General features: G+C 40.0%; 2 protein-coding genes across 6 annotated transcripts; both read right to left on the bottom strand.

Annotated features, from left to right (window-relative positions):
- Nucleotides 1–1,434: 1,434 nt before the first annotated feature.
- Nucleotides 1,435–15,273, bottom strand: pfkma (phosphofructokinase, muscle a). The gene is made up of 22 exons (XM_040152625.1): nucleotides 15,075–15,273; nucleotides 13,947–14,020; nucleotides 12,175–12,252; nucleotides 10,411–10,600; nucleotides 9,025–9,190; nucleotides 8,634–8,678; nucleotides 7,735–7,843; nucleotides 7,527–7,622; nucleotides 7,343–7,435; nucleotides 7,098–7,223; nucleotides 6,867–6,931; nucleotides 5,579–5,642; nucleotides 5,283–5,429; nucleotides 3,987–4,057; nucleotides 3,773–3,860; nucleotides 3,479–3,631; nucleotides 3,224–3,388; nucleotides 2,921–2,982; nucleotides 2,325–2,436; nucleotides 2,106–2,205; nucleotides 1,893–1,998; nucleotides 1,435–1,799 (listed from the first exon to the last, which is right to left on the bottom strand). Exons 1-22 carry the CDS (start codon nucleotides 15,163–15,165, stop codon nucleotides 1,658–1,660), a joined length of 2,343 nt encoding a protein of 780 aa, XP_040008559.1. The 5' UTR covers nucleotides 15,166–15,273; the 3' UTR covers nucleotides 1,435–1,657.
- Nucleotides 15,274–17,083: 1,810 nt separating this feature from the next.
- Nucleotides 17,084–25,903, bottom strand: LOC120803346 (trophinin associated protein). 5 transcript variants are annotated; one of them, XM_040151716.1, is made up of 14 exons: nucleotides 25,710–25,903; nucleotides 25,127–25,234; nucleotides 23,438–23,675; nucleotides 22,825–23,347; nucleotides 22,265–22,383; nucleotides 22,005–22,056; nucleotides 21,564–21,709; nucleotides 21,364–21,418; nucleotides 21,181–21,263; nucleotides 20,999–21,085; nucleotides 20,000–20,110; nucleotides 19,561–19,891; nucleotides 18,741–18,943; nucleotides 17,084–17,704 (listed from the first exon to the last, which is right to left on the bottom strand). In XM_040151716.1, exons 2-14 carry the CDS (start codon nucleotides 25,186–25,188, stop codon nucleotides 17,630–17,632), a joined length of 2,085 nt encoding a protein of 694 aa, XP_040007650.1. In that variant the 5' UTR covers nucleotides 25,189–25,234; nucleotides 25,710–25,903; the 3' UTR covers nucleotides 17,084–17,629. The 5 variants fall into 5 exon arrangements, with proteins under 5 accessions (XP_040007650.1, XP_040007649.1, XP_040007652.1 ...); XM_040151715.1 differs by having other exon boundaries at nucleotides 25,127–25,190; XM_040151718.1 differs by having other exon boundaries at nucleotides 20,000–20,107; nucleotides 25,127–25,190.
- Nucleotides 25,904–26,166: the final 263 nt, after the last annotated feature.

The raw sequence follows: 26,166 nt of genomic DNA, 5'->3' as shown, positions 1-26,166 counted from the left end.
AGGTCATAAGGCACTGAATACACTTTAGTTAGCCCAAAAAGGTTGTTCAAAGATAGGTCACATAGTACCCCTCCGGCAAATAGCTATGTCCTATTGGATTATCGTTGTATTAGATAGAATGGCTCCATGGTTAATGTTCCCTTCAAAATAAAGAAAATGTGAAAATTATGATTCAGTAGCTGATGTTTTTATTTATAATCACAAGCATCATGACGTGTTTGATCTGCAGAAAGTCCAGTTACCTTTGATTTAACACTTCTAGTTAGAGATGGATATCATGAGAGCTGATGACTGAGAATCATCATAGACTTATGCTTTATAGAGCCCGACCGATACTGGCTATTTGGGGCTAAATCCTATACCAATTTTATGGAGTAAAAAATTCCAATATGATATATCGGCCGATGTTCTTTATATATGTATATATACACACACACACATGTATATATTTTTGTTAGCGAGATACTGAAAAGGGAAAAATGATGGGGTCGTTGTTTATTAACTTTCCAGCTATGTATTTCACAAACTAGTTAGCAACTTACCGTGAAGATGCGTATACTGCTACACGCGCTGCAGACAGCGCTGAGAGGATTATAAACAAAGCTGTCTAAGCGTGCTCTACTGGACAAACTATGTGATAACTCCATTTCTGAATTGCCCCAAGCATCTTTTTCTGCGTTATGTTCTGTAAAAAAAAGTTTTCATATTGGTGCATATTGGACAACATTTACGCCGATACCAATATACCGGGGATTGGCCAATATTGGCCAATGAAACATGGCGACTGATGAATCAGTTGGGCTCTAATGTTTTATTTGTGATTTGGTGACAAATCATAATCTTGGTTTAAGTGAAATTGAGTAAACATAATAATAATAAATATGGCTGCAATACAACCTATGTTTGGCTCAGAAAATGTACTTTGCCACATGTAATCTTCTCTTTATCTGCAGGTAATGTAGAGGTCATTTTCTCCGTAACAGTGGTAAATATATTTAAGTAGATCAGTACAACATGGATGTCACATAGATCACAGTGAGTCTGTCTCCATATTTACTTGTTCATAGCTGTAGTGTCTCCATGAACAGATAATAAGTAAAAACAGACACATGGATAGATGGACATGCCCTGAATGTTGACAACTTTTGCTGCGTCGTGGTTTTTCTTGACTGTTCTTCACACACATCTCTCCTAAACGTCCAAAAATCATAGCAGCATGTTGATAACCTTTATTTGGGAGTAGTTCAATAAATGTACTGTATGTACTGTATGTGTTTTGATGTGATGTTATTCTTTCCATAATACTGAGAATAAGATCCTCTTAGTGATATACATTCATTTCTCAGGATTATTCAAATTCTGCTCAGTTTCTCTGCATTTAACATAAATCACCAACAATGTGACATATTTTTGAAATATATCTTTAATCTGTTTCTTGAAATCTTGCACCTTCTGCAAAATTGATTCATTAAATGTTTTTGAGAGCTGGAAGTGCCACAAAACACCAAATTCAATGACAAATCACACATTCAGGATATGAAAGTGTAAGACAGCAGCAACTCTTCTGTGTACAGGTAGTTGGACAAGAAAAAAATGTTTTAATGGAACAGAAAAATTGCCCTGCTTTGTCCCTGTGCTCCTTGAGAGCAGACTGGGTCTACTTCCCAAGAGGATTTCTCTTCTTGATCACATGCTCTATATCGGCGCACTCGGATGTGTCTAGTTTGATGTTGTACTTGGCCAGGATCTTCATGATTGGCCTGATCTTCAGCCACCACTGTGACTTTGGGATGCGGTGCCTGTGGCAGACAGGGAGATCAGTCAGCGTCGGCGTTCACCATTACACTTGTTACTTATTGTTCAGTGTGTCATGTGGAAAATATGCATCTTACTCAAAATCTGTGTCTTCCTTCAGTTCAGCGAGTGGCTGGAAGGTGAGCGCCCTCTTCCTCATGCCCAGTACACAAGCAGAGTCTGGTGTGTTAGCGAAGATACGACCTAAAGGACACAGGAAGTGAAACAGTGCCGTTAACACACCTGCCTGTTGGTATTATTATAAATGATCAAAATGTGCAGCAGGAGCATTTGATTTTATGTCACCATACCATGCCTATAGCACTCCTTGAGTTTCTCAGTCAGCCACAGAACAGACTTGGCGCCCATTTTTGTGCCAAAGTTTCTGTCGAAGGGCGTCGGAGTGCCCCCCTGAAGACGACAGAGGGCGGACACATTTATCAGCAATCACAGTGTAAGGCAGAAAAATGAGGAGAAAATCAGTTACTTTTCATTTGGAGCGGTTTCTGCACTTCATCACGTGAACAGACCTGCTGCATGTGTCCGAGAACATTTTTACGGCAGTCGAAGATGCCTTTGCCCTCCTCTGAGTACAGGTTGAAGATGAAATCAGTGGTGTAGTTGGCATTAGAATTCTCATTCCTATTATAGAATAAACAGAGACAGATTATTGCACTGTTTTGAGCATTTTGAGCAGCTATATAAAGGTAGCATCAATCATGTGAATTCCATTAGAGTTACTGCTACTAGTTTATACAGTGTTCCTTTCTATCTACATTACGATTTAAGATTTAGCCATTGTATTATTTATGTGGTACAAAAAACTCAATAAATTTGATCCTGAAGCTTCAAAATAGATTTTTCCAGGAACAAGGAAAAATCTCACCATCTAGCCTTTATTAGCCAGAGTAGTCTGCAGTTTGGTTTTTCCATACTGCGCCCCCCCCCAAATTTATTATTTTGTATAAAAATTTCTATGAAAAGGTAAGATGTCAAAAAGTCAAATTCTGGTCTTAACTCAGTTTTGACCAAATATGTAGTTAGCTTACTACGTTGTGCCGTTGTAGGGCAGTGTATCTCAGTTCATAACAGCTGCAATTCTGGGTCACACGTGAACAAAACCCACCTGAGAATCAAACCTCTCTTCACTGTTGTCTTCATCTTCTCCACAAGATGCCCTACATTTACCTGTAGACCAAATCCACAGATCACACACTCACAATACATCAATTTTCAAGCCACAGAAACTGACTGGAACGGAAAATCAAAGAATCCAGCCAACTTCCCATCAGTGGTTTTCTTTTCCAGTCTAGAGTTTTTGATCCTATGCACCTGTCACTAAACTTTAAGGTATTCAAGCATTTTTTCGATATTGCAACTGAAACTGAAAACTGGACAAACAGGTCCTGTTCTTCCATGACCAGCTCACCTCCAGGTCTTTAATGTTGAATTTTTCCTCAAAGATGTAGGCAGCGTCGGCCCCAGCAGCCAAACCAGCCATGGTGGCCAAGTAGCCGCAGTATCCACCCATAGTCTCAACGATGAACACACGGCGCTTGGTCCCTGCTGCAGACTGCTTGATCCTGTCACAGGTCTGCAGAGAAACATACCAGAAATGTGTTTAGCTCCTGATTGTGTTATAAATATGTACGTCTGTGTTCGTATCTGCTGTTACGGCACTGACAGAGGTGATGGTGTTGAGGGCAGTGTCAGCGCCAATGCTGAAGTCGGAGCCAGGGACGTTGTTGGAGACGGTGGCGGGGATAACAACCATGGGAATGCACATCTCTTCATATTTCTCTCTGGCCTGAACCAGCTCCAGGCCTCCCACATAGGCCTGCAGCGGGGGGAAAAGATGAACATAATTTTTTTGTGTTCATATAACTGGTGAATTCATCATTGAGGCTGAGAGAAAGGTCAGCCAACATTTACACATAACTTCTGGTTTTAAGGGACAGGACTGGCTGTCGCGTGTTACCTCAAATCCACCAATGATCACCAAAGCGTGGATATTGAACCTGGTGATGTTCTTGCTGATTTCCTCCAATATTTTAGCTGGTAGAGTTCTTTATTAAACAGAGGCGAATAACACAGTGAAAAGCTTTGTAGTCTTATGACAAAAGTCAGTTTTTATTTATAATAAAGCTGTGCCACTGAAAAAAAAAAAAAAAGGATATCAACTAATGTTTCACCTCTTGGTGCCCAACACTGAGCCTCCCTTTCCAGTCCAGCCACTAACTGTAGTCCAGGTGATGGGCTCAATCTGCAGCAAAAGAAAATGTTACATACCAAAAACTAAAACATGCACGACTGATGAACTTGATAAAGACAGAATGTTCAGAAGAAATATTAAGCAAACCAAAACTGAAAACATACTGTGTTATCATTATGACTTGACCAGATTACAGAGGTTTTATTTGTGCTCAGTAAAGGCATACTGTCAATGTATGAGAGCAGTGTATGTCTACTTTATTTAGATCATCTGATACTACTACTGTATGTTTTGACACTATGGATACAGTACCATGTGTTTTGCTTGCTTAGTTCTTTTGTTCTTTTTTGTGCAATGTGTAAGTAGTGTCTTGTAAGCCGACGTGGGCTGGGCACCTTTGGCTGGATGATGCTCGAATAAAAGCATTAATTTATTAATTTACCATAAATATCACCCCTGTTACCAATACTTGTAATAATAAAATTGGAATTTGTGGAATTTGGTGTGGAGTTGGTCTATGGGCCAATGGGAACAAGTGATTTCTAGTTTTTACAGCTGCAGGCCACGTGGCCATTTCTAAACAACTTCACATTTGGGCTCATAAATCTTGAACCATAAGGTGTAAACATGGGATTATTTTTTTTCCGGGCTTCCTTGGCTCAAGATGACAAAACATCTTTTTTTCAACTCATTCTAAAAATGTCATCAAATCTTAACAAAGGCGGGGAAATCTACAGTTACCTGTCCTTGAGCCAGACCGTCAAAGCCGTCATGGACAGCCAACATGGTGTGACCCTGGATGATGCCCATCCTGACTGCTGCACGCACCGCAGCGTTCATACCAGCACAGGGAGCTCCGATGTTCATGATGGCCACATTGATGTTACTCTGGCATTAAGAGAAGGAGATTGTTAAAGAGTCCGTCATTGGAGAAGAGGCTTTTGGTGTAAACATTTAATTTATTTTTATTAATTTACCATATATATCACCCCTGTTACCAATACTTGTAATAATAAAATTGGAATTTGTGGAATTTGGTGTGGAGTTGGTCTATGGGCCAATGGGAACAAGTGATTTCTAGTTTTTACAGCTGCAGGCCACGTGGCCATTTCTAAACAACTTCACATTTGGGCTCATAAATCTTGAACCATAAGGTGTAAACATGGGATTATTTTTTTTCCGGGCTTCCTTGGCTCAAGATGACAAAACATCTTTTTTTCAACTCATTCTAAAAATGTCATCAAATCTTAACAAAGGCGGGGAAATCTACAGTTACCTGTCCTTGAGCCAGACCGTCAAAGCCGTCATGGACAGCCAACATGGTGTGACCCTGGATGATGCCCATCCTGACTGCTGCACGCACCGCAGCGTTCATACCAGCACAGGGAGCTCCGATGTTCATGATGGCCACATTGATGTTACTCTGGCATTAAGAGAAGGAGATTGTTAAAGAGTCCGTCATTGGACAAGAGGCTTTTGGTGTAAACATTTAATTTATTAATTCCTTTTTCATTCAGAATAATCTTTACTGACGGTGATAAGAGTCTGGTTTAGAAAATGCATGGTCCTCACCTTAACATCTGGGGGGTTGATGTGAGCCAGCAGTTTGTACGTGTTCCAGTTGTTCTCAAAACTCCTGCAAATCATAAATACAACTGAGTGCTGGTTTTTCTGAGTTATGTCCTCAAAAAAATCAAAAATAAATCTTTTTCCTTTTAAATATCTCAATGGTGATAGTAATCTCTATTAGTGACAACACTGCCTTTTATTGTTTTACTTTTTTACTTCAGGTTTTTCTGTGTTTTTACTATAACCTGTATGTTTCCTGTTGAGACTGTGCTAATATGGAGCCTGGAGAGTGCCACTGAAATATGGAATCATTATAAACTTCTACTGAGTTTGATTACAATCATTTAATAAATAAACCGATTTTAAAATTGAATATCATAAAAATTGAATCTAAGCGATGTATTATGAAGTTAAAAAAATACAATAGAGAGATAATTAAATTTGCAAATTAATAACTGTATGTCCTTTCCTGTCATGGCTGATGAATTAATAATCCAATGGTATTACAAAATTAATTTTAATAGGGCTTTTGAATGTAGCTTTTTGTCATTGCATGTACTAATGTGTATGCCTATCATGTTGTTTGCTGATTTAACATTTACAGTTTTCGTTATGTGATCAGATTACCTTAAAGACAGCTCTCTTAAATTTAAAGAGTGTTAGCAGTGTGCTGTCTTGAAATGAGCTGAATTCCAGCCCACAGAGCAACAGCTAAGATCGGCCAGTTGTGTGTTGGTAGGAGTCTGGCCCGTCAGAGCTTTTACTACTGCTCTGTGGGTTGGATTTCTTCTAATGACCCCTTCCAGACATGTTTTAAGATTTATAACAATACACGCTTTGAATCCAAAATTTTGTCTAATATGGTTTTTCCGCAAAAAAGTCCAATTAACCTCTTAAAATTGCATCTACTCTTTATCCCTCATTGAATATTCTAGTATCTATGAATATGCAAATATTTTCCATTTCAAAAGATCAACTACTAGACCCAAGATGTCTCCTACTACACAAAAAAGGCCATTGTTAGTGTATATGCACTAGCGATTTCAAGTTGCCATATTACACTGGTGTAAGTTGCCTATTGAACCATGAATGACTTCCACATTAGGTCATCTAGTTTAGATGGCACACCGCAATTTCTGAATTTATTACGAATAAAAACTATAAAAGTCTATAATTATTCCATCTCCAGGCTCCTTAGTGCATCATGTTGCACTCAAAAACAAAGTTTGGTGGATCAGCTGAATTTTTTATTGCTATTACACTCCGCTATATTTAAGAGGAAAATACTTACTTTCCCCTGAGCTTTATAGCGTCCTCAAATCTGCCCTCAGCCATGGCAGCAGTCACATCTTTGGTCTGTAACGGAAAGAGAGTGACAGAGAGTGTGAGACGGAGAAAGATGGAGAATTCCCCTACTGTAATGTCAGGGCATATCCTCCAAAACAGGTAGAGCAACACGCGAAGAGAGTACAGAAATTGAAGTATGGTGTATCCGTGCTGGGATAGTAACATTTCGACGTACCACTTGCACACACTCCATAAGCGGCAGCCTGACTGCCTGGTTTCCGGACAGGCTGACCACACAGGCAGGAGTTTCTGGGGTGGCCTCCAGTAGCGCCATCACTGCCTCCACACCCATCCTGCTGCCCTGGAGGACACACACACACACACACACAGTCAGATCATCGGGTTTATGTGTGTGTGAGGAGGTGCATAGTTACAGATGTACACTGTCCTTCGTATCTAACGTTTTGCTGAGACACTCACCAGGATTCTGTCGAAGGCAGAGGGCGTGCCACCTCTCTGTACGTGTCCAAGAATAGTGGTGCGAGTGTCGAAGCCGAGCGTGTCAGTCACCAGCTAAGGAAAAATGAATAACTCTGTTAGTACGACATATTGTCTGTGCTACTCGTAGTATTACCCCTAAATGATATCATGAGGAAAGGCTTGCCTTTTTGATCTGGTCAGATGTAATGGGTTTGCCCTCTCTGGACATCGCACCCTCAGCTACAATGATCACATTCAGACGAGAACCTCGGGCCCTTTGCTAAAAAAATAAATAAATGAATAAAATTAAAATTAAAATAAAATCAAAGGTGCATTCTGATTGACATGTATAAAGAGATGTTCTTGGCATCTGCAGATAAAGAAACACATACGTTTGTCAGCCTCCTGCACAAGTGGTTCTCCCAGCCTTCATCTGGTGGCATCTCTGGAATGAACACCCAGTCGGCACCACAGGACAGAGCCGTCACCAGGGCCAGGTACCTGCAGCCAAAACAGACCCATTTACCAGTGGTATCAGGCCTAGGAATACATGTGTATAAACAGGTACATTTGAAACCTTTCTAGTAATCTTGCAAAGATTATGAGGATTGTTTTTCCTATAATTCTTAAACTCATTTTTAAAGTCAACGACTATAATAGTAATAACGTCTCCACAAAACCTTTTGAGAGCAGCTTGAATCCTTTATCTTATGTACTATATATCCTAAAATTAAAAAATGAATGGAGTCATTATGTTAATTATTGGACTTGGGGGGATTTAAAAAAAAAAAAAGGTTTTCTTAGACTTTTTTGCCTTTATTTTGACAGCTTGAGAGAAGACATGTGACGGTAAGTGAAGGATGCCCCGGTGGAGCAACTGTTAAAATATCTCTTATATGTGGATTTATTTTTTTCCATTGCAAATAACAATTACTTTTATTTGGTAAATGTTAAAATAAAAACTAAAGATACAATGTTTTCTAGGATTAAAATAAATGTTAATGTGAGTAATTATAATTGTGTTCGGCATTTATTGCTAAATGTCCACATCACAGCACGGTTAACAGCAAACAAAGTGAAAAAGATGACATTTCATTGTGACAAAATAACAGCAGTACAGTAAGTGACCAGGCTACAGTGGATTCAGACCAAATAATATATTCAAATAGACAGAAATATATTCTACTTTAGACCAATCACACTGTATGTTTAAAACATACACACACAGATGTGTCCTTGTACGTACACAACACACACATACACAAATATACCACACACACAAGGTACTGACCCACAGTGTCTGCCCATCACTTCCAGGATGAAGGTCCTCTGGTGGCTGTGGATGAGCATATTTTACAAGTAAGGAAGGAGCTAACTATAATACATATGCCCTATTTTGGATGAAATTTAAAAAGCGAAATTAATAAAGGATCATAAATTACTAAATCCATGAAGCAAACTACATCAACATACAGTAGTGAGACTATTTCTTAACAGAAGGAACCTGGCCTGATGCTGCACTGGATTATTTTGCATCAGAAATGCGATGAATTGCTTTACACTTTGATGTTTTTCTACCTGTCTGCTATTCTTTTCTGTTGCTGTGACCTAACCTTAATTAACATATACTTTCTCCATCCCTGCGTGCACCGGGTGACGGGGGTTATCCAGTGATGTCTGACCTCTGTGCTGTTGTGGTGATGGCGTCCACCACCTCGATGATGCGGTGCAGGGCGGAGTCAGTGCCGATGGTCATGTCAGTGCCACAGAAGTCATTGTCGATGGAGCCGACCATGCCGACAATGTTCAGGTGGGAAGATTTCTTGGCTTCTTCTTCTGTGATCTTACCTACAGAAAATTCAAAAACAGACTCAAATTTTTAATTGGTAAGGAAGAAAAATTCTACTGTATAATATCTATAATTAGTTTTATAGTTATAGTGTTGATCAGTGTTAAAAATACTTCTGTTCTTAGAACTTCTTTTTGTCTCTCTTCATAATTATTTTTCCTTTCTTTTCTGTACTCAGAGGCATTGTTCTTGGTCTTTAGAGGCATGGCAAAAATGACCCCAGTTTGCAGTAATTTGGTTCAACACAAATTAATTTAAGAATATTCATTCTATAGATTTTGAAACAGAGCCCCTGTACAAGGCTGGTTCAAATGCAGGATCCACTTCAAAGATGTCATCATTTCATATCCTGCATTAGTGGAGTCCTGTCTGTTTGACAGCACCTGGAAGTTGCTGAACGTCCTCCCAGATCGTTTTCTTCGTATATGTTTATAATCTATAAGGTTGTCATCCTGATTGTCCATACTGTAAATTTAGTTGTTGGTGGTTCTTCCATTTTTTTCCCATTAGTTTGTCCTTATCCCCCTAAGCCCCTTTGGTCAAATTTGTGAGATGTGATATTGGGCTATATAAATAAATCTGACTGCTTTGTTAAAGTTAGAATCCTTAAGATTTCAGTCCTGATTGATATGGTGACACCTGTGGTCATAAGTGCGGTTTAATACTACAAGTCCCAGAATTCCGAGGGACAGCAAAAAATCATGAGCAGGAGCTTTGTCAGAAATACAATAGAAGGGCAGCTTATGTCTGTTTACAGTGCAACCAAACAAAACCATGTTGTAGGTAAGAAAAGGCAGATGATAAGAATCCAAGGCAGGGACGGAGGACTCTACCACTAATGATTAAAACTACATTATAGAGAGCTATTGCTGAAAATGTCAATGATAGCATAAAAAAACGGGGTGTGATTTAATGAAAATCTTAAGGATTATAAATTTAACTGACCTTTGTCATTTTGATTACAGTAATAACCAAGTGGTGAAGGTCAGGCAACTATTTCCCACTGACTATTGGTAGGACACGGAAAACAACCAGCAGTCTCCTGTATTAAAGTCCAATGTTTTCTTCCTCCAATCCATCTTTTAGTGATGGATTAGAAAAGAAACTCAGACACACAGAGCTTTTGACAGATGCAGCTGAAGGGCTAAGGCTGAAGGTTTTTGCATATTTCACTCAGGACTCATTATTATTCTCACAACAACTACGTTGGTCTCTTTACCATCTTTGACCAGGTCAACCAGCAGTGTACTCCACTCGGTCCTGAACTGGTTGGCTCCCGTCAGACTGCCATCGCCTCCGATCACGCATAGGTTGGTGATGCCCAGCTTCACCAGGTTTCGGGCTGCCATCATACGACCTTCCCTGGTTCTGAAGTCCTTGCAGCGGGCACTGCCGATCACAGTGCCTCCCTAACACGTGAGGAGAAGAAGCAGTTTTTAACACAGTTACTGATACAACAACATTTTCTGGCTGTGAAGGAAGACAATGTAATAATTCGGTGATTACTGACATTCAACCCCACAATGTTTTCCATAACATCCAATATTACCCCGCGAATATTCATCTCTATGGAGAAATGTGCATCGGCATTGCAATGTGGAATTAGACTCATTAAGATGCCTTGAAGCCACATCAAGTGAGGTTGCATCATGTTGTCTAAATGGGGTTGGCACTTTAAAGGTGATATCCTAGAAACTTGCCTTGGCCCGTGCCCACTACACTGCTCGCTTTCACACACTTCATGAATCTTAGCATGTGACGTCTTCTCCACTGCCAGGCCGCATTATATAGACAACAGACATCATCCTTCAGTCGCAGGGCCGGGTCACTCAAGAAACAGTTTCTCATGTTATCAGAGCTTGTGAGACCTGGAGGAAGCTCTTGACTCCAAGTAGAGAAAGCACATTCAAGGTTGAAGGGTCAGTTTACCCAAAGTATGAAAAACATAGAGCCTCTCACTTACCTGTTGTCACGTCCTGCCATGCAGATAGTTTCACTTTATTTGGACAGGTTTTGAGATGTCCACCGATGGGATTTCTGCTGCCAGCCCCAACACAAGAAGAAGTGAATGCAGTTCTGTTTGTGGCAATCACAGCACTGAAAAATTTGGTTCCAAACCTTTAACAATAATGTGTTTTTATCATAACAAGACCAAGAGTTTACAGTCATGCTAGCAGTTAAGATGGATAGAACAGTTTTCCTTCGAGCACCTTTGTACTAAAGAAATAGTTCCTGTGAAAATTGTGTGTGGCATTGTGTTCTGCGGATTATCCAGTGTCATGTGGACAAATTTTATGGAAAAACAAGTTGCTGCTGAAGTTTTTAACTGTAGTTTTTCACCGCTGTGAGAACCACAAACAAAACTGCAATCACCTTCACAATATTGGTCAGGTGGTAGAAATTTCAAGATGGACATCTCAAAACCTGGACAACTTCAATCAAAACTATGCGATGATAGGCAGCTCTGAGAAATCCTTTGGGAAATGGCAACCTTATATAACTTACTTCAACTCACTAAAGATCGTCTTTCTTTCTTTCTAATGGTTTTTTTCTCTATGCTCTTTCAGTCTTTTTTTCATCATTATTGACAGGGGGAGTTTGTATGCTGTGTAAGAGGTACGACTGTCAACATTATTGCAGTTCTTGTAAGGTAGGACTGAGGGGAGGGAGCAGTACTGTTACTATTCTGTAACAGTAACAGTATCCCAAGGAGTATGATTGGATCTCAGTGATGTCTGTTAAACCTGCATTCCTCAGTAAAGAAATTTAAAATTACTGTATATGCATGGCTAGACACCAGTGGAATAAAGTGAAAAATATATTGTTTTTGGGTGAACCGCCCCTTTAATAACACAACTATGCATTTTAGCTGTCACTGACTATACACACTGCAAAAACAATGCAATATATAATATATATGCCTTGTGTGATTGGGTTGCATTTTGTGGTTCTGTGTTTGTTTACTCGGCTGCACTTCACTCACCAGCTGAAGCATCATGGACACACTCTCCCACGTGGCGGGGCGAATGTTTTCCCCTCCATCCACCAGGCCCTGGTAGCCCTGCAGCAAACAATTACAGACACTGTGGCTGCATACAGATACCATTATGCTTGATGTACTGGTTTAACCCTGCACTGCAACTAAATGCAGTTGGTCTATAAGTACTTGGACAGTGACACAATTTTCGTAGTTTTGCCACTGTACACCACCACAATGGGTTTGAAACAAAGCCATAGAGATGTGTAGACTTTCAGCTTTAATTCAATTTCGTTTAGGACTTACAGCCATTTTTATACATAGTTCCTCATTTTCAGAGGCTCAAAGGTAATTGGACAGTTGACTGACAGACAGTTTCAAGGCCAGGTGTGGCCTGTTCCCTTGTTCTTTCATGACAAATTAGGTAGATAAAAGGTCTGGAGTTGATTCCAAGTGTTGAATTTGCATTTGGTAACTGTTCACGGGAACTCTCAATATGCGGTCCAAAGAGGTGTTGATGCAAATGAAGGAGGCCATCATTATCCTGAAATAACAAAACAAACCCATCAAACAGATGGCAGAAACTTTAGGAGTGGCCAAATCAACAATTTGGTACATTCTTAAAAACAAGGAATGAACTGGCGAGCTCAGTAACACCAAAAGACCTGCAGACCACAGAGGGCAACTAATGTGGATGATTGCTGTTTCCTTGGTGCGGAAAAACCCCTTCTCAACATCTAGCCAGGTCAAGAACACTCTCGAGGAGGTAGGCGTATCATTGTCGAAGTCTACAATCAAGAGACGCCTTCATGAATGTAAATACAGAGGGTTTACGACAAGGTACAAACCACTGGTAACACTCAAGAGCAAAAAGGCCAGATTAGACTTTGCCAGAAAATCTCTTAAAAAAGCCTGCCCAGTTCTGGCACAAGAATCTTTGGACGGATGAAACCAAGAATAACTTGTACCAGAATGATGGGAAGAGAAGAGTATGGAGAAGGAAAGGAAAGGCTCATGATCCAAAGCACCACATCATCTGTCAAACACGGTGGAGGCAGTTTTATGGCATTGGCACGTATGGCTGCCAATGGAGCTGGGTCACTGGTGTTTATGGATGATGTGACTGCTGACAGAAGTAGCAGGATGAGATCTGAAGTGTATAGGGCTCTACTATCTGCTCAGATTCAACCAAATGCTGCAAATTTGATGAACAGTGATTCACAGTACAGAGGGATAATGACCCAAAACATTCTGTGAAAGCAACCCAAGAACTTTTCAAGGCAAAGAAATTGAATATTGTTCAATGGCCAAGTCAGTCACAACCCAACTGAGTATATTTTTCACTTACTGAAGACAAAACTGAGGGCAGAAAGACGCACAAACAAGCAGCAACTGAAGCAAACCCGCAGTAAAGGCCTGACAAAGCATCTCAAGGGAGGAAATTCAGCATTGAGCGATGTCCATGGGTTCCAGACTTCAAGCAAAGGATTTTCATCCAAGTATTAAAAGTAATCCTTATATTTATAACTATGTTGGTTTGTCCAATTACTTTTGAGCCTCTGAAAATGAGGGACTACGTAAAAAAAATGCTGTATTCTCTAAACGATTAATGTTATATTTTTTTTAAACTCCTTGAATTAAAGCTTAAAGTCTACATTTCAATCACATCTCTATGGCTTTGTTTCAAATCCATTGTGGTGGTGTACAGAGGCGAAATACTATTACTATTTGTTATATTCTGACATGTCAGTGCACCGTAGCCTGTATGCGGCCCATACCTCGTGAACAAAGTAGACTTTGGCTCCAGTGTAAAGACCAACTCTGACTGTGGCTCTCACAGCAGCGTTCATACCTGAGACACAAAAATGACATTATTTGTGATGACTGACACATAGTTTGAGACAATGTCAGTTTCAGATCCTACTTTACACTTGCTGTCAGAAGACTCTTTAGACCCATCTTAACCTTTAAGTGACCTGAACTGTACATTGGCAACAGATTAGACAAAAATACCCACAGGCAAAGCATTGGAGGTGAAGTTACGGGACTGTACGTCTTGTGTACCATCTTGTCCCTGGATGTCCAGCACACTAAAGGCCATGGTGTGCATTTCTGTTGTGATAGGCTGGCAGCTCTCATTTCAACAGCAGCTGTGGATGGGGGGCGTTTCTCTCCTCCATACCAGAAAAAGGTCACTGCCACTAAAATTAGCCCCAAAATGTGAAATAAGGGGAATGCACGAGGGGGACAAGGGGCAGATAAATCCACTAGACAAAGGGTTAGAGTCAGGAATGGAGGGAAACATTGTACAGGAATATGAGATGAATATTAGACATCACATAGTTGCGCTTCTAGTAGGGTTGATGGAGTTGAGTACCTGTCTACAGAAGCTTAACGTAAAATTTTAAGTTTGACAAAGGCAAACAACTTGCATGAATGACGTTTTAAAGAACTCTTGGGTAAAACTTGATTTGTAAAATTTCTAATCTTAATCTGCTACACAATTTTAGCCAACTGTGAGAGTTTATGGGTTTTGTCATTTGTAAGGACATTAGGCCACTGGTGGTGTCATGAATCTTATCACGCTCATGACTTCAAGTACGATTTACAGCCAAAAATCCATCATCCCCTGACAGCTGGCCTTCAACTGTGCCCTCGTTATTCTTTGGCTCCTGAACTTACTTAGGATGTCATGCAGAGCATTAAGACAATATTTTAGTGGCGCCAGCAAGATAGAGAGACCAGTGCTCCTACAGCTGGTTGGAATTCAGTGTTGTGTTCACAGACACATCAGCAGGGAAGATGCTGTCCGACAGCTTTTCCCGCTTTGCTGAGACTTGTTTCGTGTTTTAACAGTTCAAAAATAAAGCAGCGATTAAAATAGTGGCAACTCATCCGCTAGTTACCTTGGGCGTCTCCTCCTGACGTCAGCACGGCAATGGACCGTCCGAGCCCCATCTTTGTGGGGTCCGTGGTTGGATGGACATTCTTGGACATGTTGCCAGAGGAACCAAGCAGACAGGTGGGTGCGACGAAGGGAAAAGAAAAGGAGAAAAGAACAGAGTGTGGCTGCTCTTCCTTTACTCTCTTACTTCTCAGGGGAGGCACGAGTGAAAGCGCAGGCTTTATAGACTACTGTCCCTAAGCCGGCCCTGAGCCCCCTCCCGCTAACACCCTCCACCACTTACTCACTCACTCACCCACTCACTCACACACTACTAAATATACATCAGGTCCTGTGACCACCTGCAGTAGACAGTTACAAGCAGGGAAACACAATTCACATGCCGCATATGTGACAGGAAACAGTTTGAATCAACTTAGAGATTAGTTATTTTCCAATGAATACACACATAGCAACAAAATAAAGGAAAGGAATTGGAAAGAAAAATTGTGACTTTTTGGTTCATTCTGTCACGTCTGCACATAAAATCAGCCCCAAGCAGAACAGCCACAACTGAAGAGTTTGAATGAAGAAATCAGAACTAGATTAGTCAATCAATAAAACTGACAATCTATTCATCATATGCCATTTTGCATGTCACAGCTTGATGTGAATGCTTTTCTCCTATCATTTCACTGTAAATTGATTACATTTGGCTTTTTTATTAACAGTTTGTCACACAACATAAGATTCTCGAATTCATCTCTGTGACCTCAGGAATTCGTCATTATGTTTGACATTTAATCGCCCACATGAAACCTGCCCTTCAGAGTCGATTTGATTCAGCAGCAGGTTGTGTTTCTCATGCACTTTACTTTATGTAGTATTAATACTGTCTCCTCTCTTAAATGGATACAGTGTCATATGATTTAACATGATGCTGATACTGTAAGTGCACCTTGTAAGGTGTTTCCAGAAAAAGGCTTGAGCTCTACATCTGGCCTAGAGGCAATCTGGGGAATGCAAAACAATATGGCATATCTTGTTTCACGCCTTAAGATTCATCTTTTCCACATCTTAATGCTGTGAGTGTCAAAAGCATTGCATAAGACTTAAGGAAAAATAACTGCCCGAAGTTCTGATAAGAGACTCTGGTTGCTACTAGCAGCCAAAAGAAAATGTGATTATTGTGATGATAGTTTGAGAGGTACTGCAGCGATTTAATTTTGTACTTCCATGAAGTTGGGGAACTCAAAGGCAGGAGCTGGATTATAAACTGGGCAAAGCAGGCCCCTGCCCGGGGGCCCCAATAGCCACAGGTTTACTACATAATATTTCTCTCTACATCGATTAATCGTGCTTTAGGACATGAACTCTTTTAGTTTATACTGAGCCCATTTGTTGTAAAGTTTTGTTTTATCAAATTGCTTTGATTTTTAATTTGCCTCAAGTATAATTAGCACACAGAAAACCTGGGGAAAGGACATATTATTCCACCATAGGAAAACTAGTAGGCTGCAACCGACAATTATTTTCATTATCAATGCATCTGACAAATATTTTCAATAAGCAAGTGAAAAATAGAAGGGCAGGGAAAAAAAAAACCCACTGACTACAAGTTGTGAGAGCTCACGGTAACAATCAAATTGTTTATTTCAACAGTCCAAAACCCCAAAATATTCAATTTTCTTTCATATATAAAACAAGCAGCAAATCTTGATATTTGAGAGGCTTGAACCAGCAAATATTTAGCATTTATCCATAATAAATTACTTGAACTTTTATTCGATAATCAAAATTGTTGAAAATTTATCTTCTATTAATTGACTTATCGAGTAATTGTTTAAGCATTAAACCTGACTTTTAGTCCCCAGTATGGATCAAGCTCCAAAAACATTGCATCATTTCCCATAATACAACCACTATCACAATGTCGTTTAACCCTCCGTGCCTGGTAAACGCCCATATCTTTAAACTCCATGCTGACAGTTTGTAACTCAGCTGAAAGAAAAATCCCGCATGGCTCGCCAGTAACATATATACATTTATTATAAACACTGTACATTAAGAACTTTAATCATTTTCCATCCACACAAGAAGATTTCTGGTTTATTAAAAATGGCTAACAACAACAAATAACAATGCTCTGAGCCATCCTAATCTATAGGGATGCTATAGCTATAACACTGATAAAGTCCAGTGCCTTCATTGACTCTTTACAACATGTATTTTTCCCAACATTTAGTTTTGGGTTCATTTCATAAACATTATATCTAATAGCTGTGCATCTACAGTTCTGACAAACATGATTGCTTGTAGTATAAAAGATGCCTTTTTCTTTTTTTTTTCTTTAGAAAGCATCTACTGAAAGCAGTCATAAACATTTAGAAAACAATAGGTTTTATGGTTTCAAAAACATGATACCAACAGCGTTCTTTGGACCTGTACTAAGGCTGGCAACAACAATGTTAGACAACAAAATCAGTTCCACTAAAGAGAGTCTCATCAGTACACCGGGGTAAGCTTATCCACTCTGGATGTTCACAGTAAAAACAAATACTGTACTTGTAGTGCAAATCATCTCTCCTGCAGTGGAGAGCTTGGTGGAGAAGAAGGACCAGAGGGGACGTCGAAGCCAATTGGAAGAAATCTCTGGAAAACAAAAGAAAAAAAATTGTATTTGTATTAACCTGTGTATCAGTGTATATATACAGAGAATATCTGTGTATATGTTTAAGGTTTGGATGTGCTATGTGCCGTTTAGGATGTCACTGTCACACTAGATGTGACAATTTGGACTGTAATACTACGCCGTGTTGTATCACATTATGTAGAGAATTAAAAGGAATAGTTCAATATTTTGGAAACTACTGTATGTGTGTTTTCTTTCTTGCCGACAGTTAGATGAGAAGATTGATACCGCTCTCATATCCGTGCAGTAAATATACTACAGCCAGCAGGCGGTTATCTAAGCCTAGCATAAAGACTTAAAACAGAGGGAAACAGTCGACCTGGCTCTGTCCACAGGTAACAAAATCAGTCTACCACCACCTCTAAGACTCACTGATTAACATGTATTGTTTGTTGAATCTGAATAAAAACATAAGTGTTAAAAATGACAAATTGTGGTAGCTTCAGGCAGAGCCAGGCTAGCTCTTTCCCTCTGTTTCCAGTCTTTATGCTAAGCTAAGATAACCCAGTGCTATTTATTTATTTATTTTCAACCAGAACGTCATTACTTTGATGATCCCATGACTTCTAGCACCATCCTCACAACACACTCTTGGCAGGGCTCTAAATGGAGTAGATTTTCATTATGTTATGCCTAATACTTTTGTGTAGTGGTGTAATCATGAAAATTGTACATTCTAGGGGTTTCAAGGCCTTAGACATTTGTTCTTCGCTTCTAGTTTTTAGTTTTTTGTAATATATGCTGCTTTGTATTTCACACTGCAATTTATCAGACAAAAAGAACAGTTTGAACACATCATATTTTTGTCTGGTAACTTATTCTAAAGATTTTTTCTTACATGCACTGAATAGACTGAGAACTTATTGTTTAATTAAAAAAAATCATTGACAAATTAGTCATTTCACTAAGGTGATCATTAAGGTCATTGATTTGAAGTAAAAATGCTACACAAAGCACCGTTCATACTTTATTGCACGCTATCAGCAGTGTACTCACAGAGGACTCTTCGAAGTGCAGGATGGAGGCCAGCGGGTTTCCACAGCGAGGCCGAACTGGGAGAAACCCAGGAGCAGCGGAGACAGACACTGAGGTGTAGGTGGCCACCTCCTCGTCCATGCGCAGCTCCTCCAGAGGAGGAAGACGCTTACGCAGCAACGCCACTGCGGGACTCAGACCACAACTCTTCTGATTAATGATATCTGCGATAGAAAAAGTCACACTATTAAAAGGCGTCTCATCCAAGCTAATGTTCAAAAGCTGCAGTTCAAATAAAATACCTTAAATGGTCACAAAGATAGATTTAAATAAATAAATAAATAAATAAATAAACAAACAAGGACACTTTCAGACTAGTCCTGCAGTAACGTTTCCCTGAGATACTGTTTGTTCAAGAATATGGTTCTTCATCCTTGAGGTTTCTTCTCTGATAATAGTGAAAGGTGAAATATTTCCAGTAAAGCAGAATGTGAATCCCACATTTTAGCCTCCAGGAGAAACTAGGATAACGAATCGCTTTGGGGACAGACACACTGTGAAAATGTGACTCGAAGGAACCCGCTAGCCTAGCAACATTAAGGTTACAAACAACCCATAATGTAGGAGCCAGTAACCTCTCCATACAAAAAGGAAACCTGATCTGTCAGAATATCTTTGTATACCTGTGAGATAATATGTGCTGCACTTTTTCAAATGTAATTTCCAGAAAAAATATCATCTTATATTCAGGTCTGGACAGTATTATGAGGATTATGAGGATTGTATGTATAACACTATAAAACAGAGTAACTATTACGCGAATGTGATATGTCAGTGTTACCTCTGTGCAGACTCTGAACAGAAGGGTTGATCTGACAGGGTGGCTCTGACACAGACGACACCTCTTCTTGTACTGGCAGCACCTTTCTCTGTTCTGATGAAACCGGATCATGCTGATCCTGATCAGATGAGCTCTCCTGCTTCTCAAAACGTGGGGCTCTGAACAGCTTTTTGCCGGTTGAGAAAAAAATGACTGACTCTCTTTGTGGTGCTTGGAAGAATGGCTCTCCTCCCACCAGCCTCTGCTTCTGCTCCTGCTCCTTCTCCTTCTCGTCATCCTCGCTGGTGTTGGCCCTGCTTGTCTCTACCTTTTTTTCACGACGGGTTTTAGTCTAGAGAAGTGGGGTTAGGGACAAAACAACAGTGATCTATAAATAAATATAACCATATAAAGAACTTAATTCAGTATGGATCCGTGTAGCATTGTAATTATTTCTTACATTTGAGGCTTGAACTAGGAGCTGCTCTGCTTGCGTCTCAGGATCTTTGTTTGTCACATTTGTGCTCTGCTCATCCTCTGGATCATCAAATAATCTCTGGACGACCTCCTGCTAATAAATGAGAAAGTCGTATGAATTGCGATTGGAGCACAGTGCAGTATGTTCATTTTTCGTTAAAGTACCTGCTGTGATGGTAGCAGTAAAATGCTTTAGATCAAATCTATCTATCGTACATGCTCTTTGTTCTGAAGTGCGTTTTATCTTAGTTTTCTCCAGTGCAAAAGCGGTGTGGCATCATCGCTGCCAACTGATTTTGGTAAGAAATTAATTTGTTAACATCTTCAGCATCCCAAATCTTGGTGAGATCCCTGATTACATGGCTTCATTTAATGTCAAAAAGCTTCCAATATCCTCCCAATATCTTAGTCAAACATTTAGTACTTCTTAAGAGTGCCTTAATTTATGGTAGCAGATTATCTCAGCTCTGAAATACAGATTTTACTAACTAAGAATGACATTACTAAAAAGGTACAAAAACCCCCTATTAGAGCATTTTCAGACCTACAGAGGGATATACAGTTCTGTATATCCTTTTATTTCCTTCCATTACACAAATGTTGCTCAAACATATCTGTCCAACCAACAACTGGTGCAGCGAGGACCTTGACTTAATTTGAAATAGATACATGCTGCTTTTAAAAACACTGCTGTTTGTTTATAAAGCAACATCTTTAAATTTCTGAAATGGTGCATCTGTTGTGTATAACTAAATTGAAAATAAAAAAGTGATCAAGCCTTTGATGGAGATGTCTTGAATTTAATGAGAATTTAACCCTTCAAGAACAATTTTTTACCTTGACTGTGCCTCAAATTCTACTTGTTCATACACATTATGTTTGTTTTCTTGTTGTCCCATTACACAGTATTCTTGTAAAGCCCAGATGTGTGCCAAATCTCTTCATACACATTATAAAATGGACATTCATTTCCTGCTCTCACCTCCTGGTGTGGCTGAAGGTTGGTTTTGCAGCTCTTCAGCCCGGGCGTGCCGGTGTACGGGGACTGTTGTGTCGATAGATGCCATTTCTGAAAACAGCAGCATCATGAGATAAAGAGGCGACTTACCGAAATACAACATGCCAAACAGACAGAGTATGTACATACTTTAAATGTATACTGACCATAGCAGACATGGGCTGATGTCTGGTGTCGCGGACTCTCTGTGGAGTCCATTTCTTCAGCAGAGTCTCTTTGAGCGCTACTGCTGAGGATAAAACAGCCGAGTCCCATCAGGATAAAAGGACAAAGAGATAAGGATGCATTAGTTTTTATGAGATAATGAGAACAACACTGCTGCATCTTACCCACTGGTCCGCCAGTCGCCTCTGCATGATTTTTCTTAACTGGCACTCTCTGAGCCTGAGAAAGGAAGCAACACAGAAAATGAAACCGTGTGTTTACGCTTCAAATCAGCGTAGTAATCTAAAGAAAGAAGAAAAAGCTACAACAAATGGAATAAGAAGGAAGAAGAGCAGCAGTGAAAACACACGTAACGTGCACATACTGTGTAGACTGAAGTGCCTCTGCCTGATGGACAGACGGAGTTTCGGGGTGTGGTACCCACGAGCCCTCCAGCCTTCACCCCCTCATTCTGGAGGATACTTTGCAGTGCAGCGGAGTCGGGGGAGAACGGTACCAGCTTCACTGGTCCTGTAAGAGAAGGACAAAGGGCACAGATTCACTGGACAGGCAAAGCCCAAATTCATTGATATTATATTGATTTCTATTAAACTTTATAATACAAAGTAATACTTAGTACTGTTCAGTTTTACTAAAATTTCCTTGTTTTTCTGTTTCATATTATCTTAAAAATTACTACTTTGGGTTTTTTCCTTGGATATCCGACTAACTAAAATATCTGAAAACATCACCTGTTATGGTGGTTGGTTTTAACTTTACATACTGTATATTAAATTACATATTAGGTTCTCAGTCTCATGTTAACCTGTGGAAGGTCCAGCTTTTTGTCGACTCTTCATGACAGACACTCGCTGGGGCTGCAAACAAGAGAATCACCAGCAGGTACACAGATGAATATTGGACTCATTCTCCAGATTGATGACATTAAAACTGTTAAACATTGAAATCACTAGTCAGACAAAAAGTAAAGATTAAAAACCAGTACCTCAACCCCACCAGTCAAAGTGTAGGGACCAAAGGACATTGTAAAAGAAGGCAGTAAATTAATATTTCAAGCCACCTTACCAGGTAGTTATACAGTTTGGACTGTGGAGTTGCAGATCCCAGACCTGTGGCACTTACTCCCTCGTTCCGGAGGATACTTAGCAAAGCCGCATGGTCAGACTGGAAGTTCTCCCCTTTGTCTGAAATACATAAGAAGTCAACCTTAGATACACTAGTGACCACTTTTCACAAGGACAAATGAGTGAGAAATGTAGTCAACAAAGTCATAACTATAAAAAGAGAGCAAGCAATCATGAAAATGCTTACAATACATTTCTAGCTATCAAATTAATAAACTATAATTATGTTGTTGTACAGGTACATTTATCTACCTGGAAAAATGCATTTGTTACAGCAATATTATAACTGGATAAATTCCAGTTAGTGTAGGTACAAACGAATAAAGCAGAGAATTAAATCAAAACCTACATTTAAAATTATTGTATGCTCGATTTACTACTAAATATAAACTATGTATCTACATAGCTGGAAACTTAAGATGCGGATATATTGAGTGATATTGTTCAAAACAGAAATGGAAGCTCAAACGCAAAGTCAAGTCAACAACACACTCAACTTACCAGTTGAACCCTTTGAAAAATTAACCTGCTTGGTCAGCTGCGTGCTCTGGCTAGCAAGCGATGTCTTGGTCGGGTCTTTGAGACTGAGCAAGTTCATGTTTTCCAAACAGGTCTCTGCACTAAGAGCAGGCTGTGCAGAGGAAGGAGCACTGTTCTGATGCAGAGCGTTATTAGGAATGGCTGACGGAGGATTGGACAAAGTGTCTGAAGTCTTAAATGTGTTGGGAAGCTGAGACAGCCCTGAGAGGTGGGATATATTTTCTGTAGCTTTGCCATGAGACTTGTGTGTTGAGTCAACATGGCTGTTTACCACAGCTGGATGTTTAGTAGGTTTTGAATATATGTTTTGGGTCTTTAGACGAACATTGCATACAGTGGTTTCAGGTTGGACAGCATGAGTGCCAGTCTGTGACTGGGGTGCAATTATGGGCTGTTGATTTTCGCTGGTCGTTTTTGACCTCTTGGGCTGGGACAGGTTAAACGGCAGAGGCCTGGTACATGGCTTTTTCTTCTTAGCTTTCCCCTGTAGTAAAATGATAAAGTATTAAGAATACAACAATCATCTGATTAAATAAAAACATTTAAATGTACAGGACAGGAAGAAAGCACTTACAGCCAATGATTTCTCCTCCCACCTACAGTGGGTTTGACTGAAGTCGCTGGGAGTCTGTAGACGAAGAGACTTTGCGAGCACCGGAAGCCTGCTTACACCTGGTCGCACAGGTGCCTTTCTACCCATTTCTGAGCTTCCTGGATCCTTGTTCTCACTGTCTTGTTTGGAAAGGTGCTGTGCAGACAGGAGTTTGGAAGGCTTTGGGACCGCTGGCATTTTGTTATGTTCATTCTTCATTCTGTGTGGAAAAAAAACAGTCAGTTGCAAAATAAAATATGCAACTAGACTCACTGAGCACTTTATTAGGAACACCTGCACACCTGCGTATTCACCATGCATATATCCAACCAGCCAATCATGTGGAAACAGTGTAGTGCTTAAAATCCTGCAGATAGAAGTCAGGAGCTTCAGTCAATGTTCACATTAAACATCAAAATGGGGGGAAAAAAAAAATTTTGATATCAGTGTATTTGGCCGTGGCATGATTGTTAGTGCCAGATGGGCTGGTTTAGTATTTTCTGAAACTTCTGATCTCCTGGGATTTTCACGCACGACAGTCTCTAGAGATTTTACTCAGAATGGTACAAAAAATAAAAAAACAGAGTGAGCAAAAGTTCTGTGGATGGAAACGCGTTGTTGACGAGAGAGGTCAGAGGAGAATGACCAGACTGGTTGGAGCTGAAAGAAAAGCAATGGTGAGGTGGATGGGCTACAACTAGACAGTTGCAGACTGGAAAAACATAGCCTGGTCTGATGAATGTTGAATTCTGCTGAGACAGGCAGATGGTAGGGTCAGAATTCTGCATTAGCAGCATGAATCCATGAACCCAACCTGCCTTGTGTCAAGACTCCAGGCTGGTGGTGGTGCTTTAATGGTGGGGGAAATGTTTTCTTGACTCACCCTGGGCCCCTTAATATCAATCAGTCGTGGTTTGAATGCAACAGCCTATCTGGGTATTGTTGCTGTCTATGTGCATCCCTTTATATCCACAGTTTACCATCCTATCTGGGCTACTTCCGGCCTGATGTGCCACCATGTCCCAAAGCAAAAGTGATCTAAAACTGGCTTCAATAACATGACAAGGAGTTCAGTGTACTTCAGCGGCCTCCCCAGTCACCAGATCTGAATCCAGTAGAACACCTTTGGGATGTGGTAGAACAGGTGACATGCAGCATGAATGTGCAGCTGACAAATCTGCAGACATGATGTGATGCAGTCACATCAACATGGACCAAAATCTCAAAGACATGTTTCCAGCATCCTGTGAAATCCATGACATGAAGAGCTGAGGCTGTTTTGAGAGCAAGGGGAGGTCCTACTCAGTATTAGTGTGGTGCTCCTAATAATATTCGGTGAGTGTAGAGTTGGTATCGTTTGAAATTTTTTTTACACTAGTGCTGTTATGATACATTGGTTCCAGTAACAATACTAAAACAACTATTTTTTACTACCTTACTTTGAAAACAAGATAACAGACTACACAATCCGCCTGAACAATATGTAATCTAAAAACAGGAAAGAGTTTAGATTTAAATCAAACGTGATCAAAATTATATTTATATAATTATAATACTTTGTGCCACAGAAAAATTTCCGTCTGTACCAAAAAGTATTCTGTACTCAGCCCAAAAGGCAAGGAGAGAAGGAAACTGAAGAAATGTGTTTTATACTTTTATAAACTGGCTTACCTCAGAAAGTCGCTGCGGATTTTGTTCTGACTTTGCTGATGAAGGACTGCAGAGGAATCCATAACTATGACAGGAGGAAGAAGTGGGTGGTGAAGGTGTGAAAAAGAACTAGAGGAGCAAGAAATGGAAAAAGCAAATGAAAATTGAGCAACCAAGCATGAAACACCATACAGACTAACCGCAAAGTGGGTCCAAAGATGGACAAAATACATAAAGCATGCATCTGCAGAAACAAAAACATCAGACTACGATTCCTTCCAAAGCTTCAACATTTGCTCCATAGATAGGAAGCAACCAAACCAAGCGAGTCGATAAAGCTAAGGCTCCATGAAGACAATTCCCACCATCAATGGCACTGTGAAAAACAGTAACCCGGCAATAAATAATGGCATTTATTTGCCTAATTAATAGACCACTTAACTGATAGCAGCCAAGTCTGCGCACAGTAAAAACCAACGTGTTAACCAGAAACATTACCAAGAGAAATAAGCTTTAACTCGAGCAGAAGGATAAACGTAAAGTCTTTGATCGTTAGCACATGCTACATACACAAGTAAAGCCTATTACTTTTTACTTTACATACTTTCGAAATACAAAAGGGTCGCTGTTGTGTCCTGTTGGGCATCCAATAAAGTCTTTCTGATACAACTAATTCCAAATATTTTGGTTTTCCAGGCGGTTTTGTGTAGAATTTAAAGAACCCTTGTTGCGTCCTTTCACACCGCAGTGGGCTGTCAACTTCCTGGACTCGCAGCAGTTTGTAAAAAGCGCGCTTCACCATTGGTCGCAATAGGAAGCCGTACCAGCCAATGACTGCGCGCACTTTGGCCATGACAATATCTCCGGCCAATGAGCAACAGAGTTTCATAAACAGCTCCATGGCAACGACGCGAAAGTTGTTTTACCACGTGACTGCTTTTTTGCCGCCCCCCACCTCCAAGTAGAATAGAACACAATAGAATATAACTTTTTTGTCTACCAGAGTGGAAAATTGTCTTTAGCTAGCTAAACATGGCATGTAACATATAAAACAAGTAACA

Source organism: Xiphias gladius, chromosome 18, assembly GCF_016859285.1.
Source record: "Xiphias gladius isolate SHS-SW01 ecotype Sanya breed wild chromosome 18, ASM1685928v1, whole genome shotgun sequence".
Classification (NCBI taxonomy): domain Eukaryota; kingdom Metazoa; phylum Chordata; class Actinopteri; order Istiophoriformes; family Xiphiidae; genus Xiphias; species Xiphias gladius.
The sequence above is the reverse complement of the archived record's forward strand: the minus strand, read 5'-3'. Positions and strand labels throughout refer to the sequence as shown.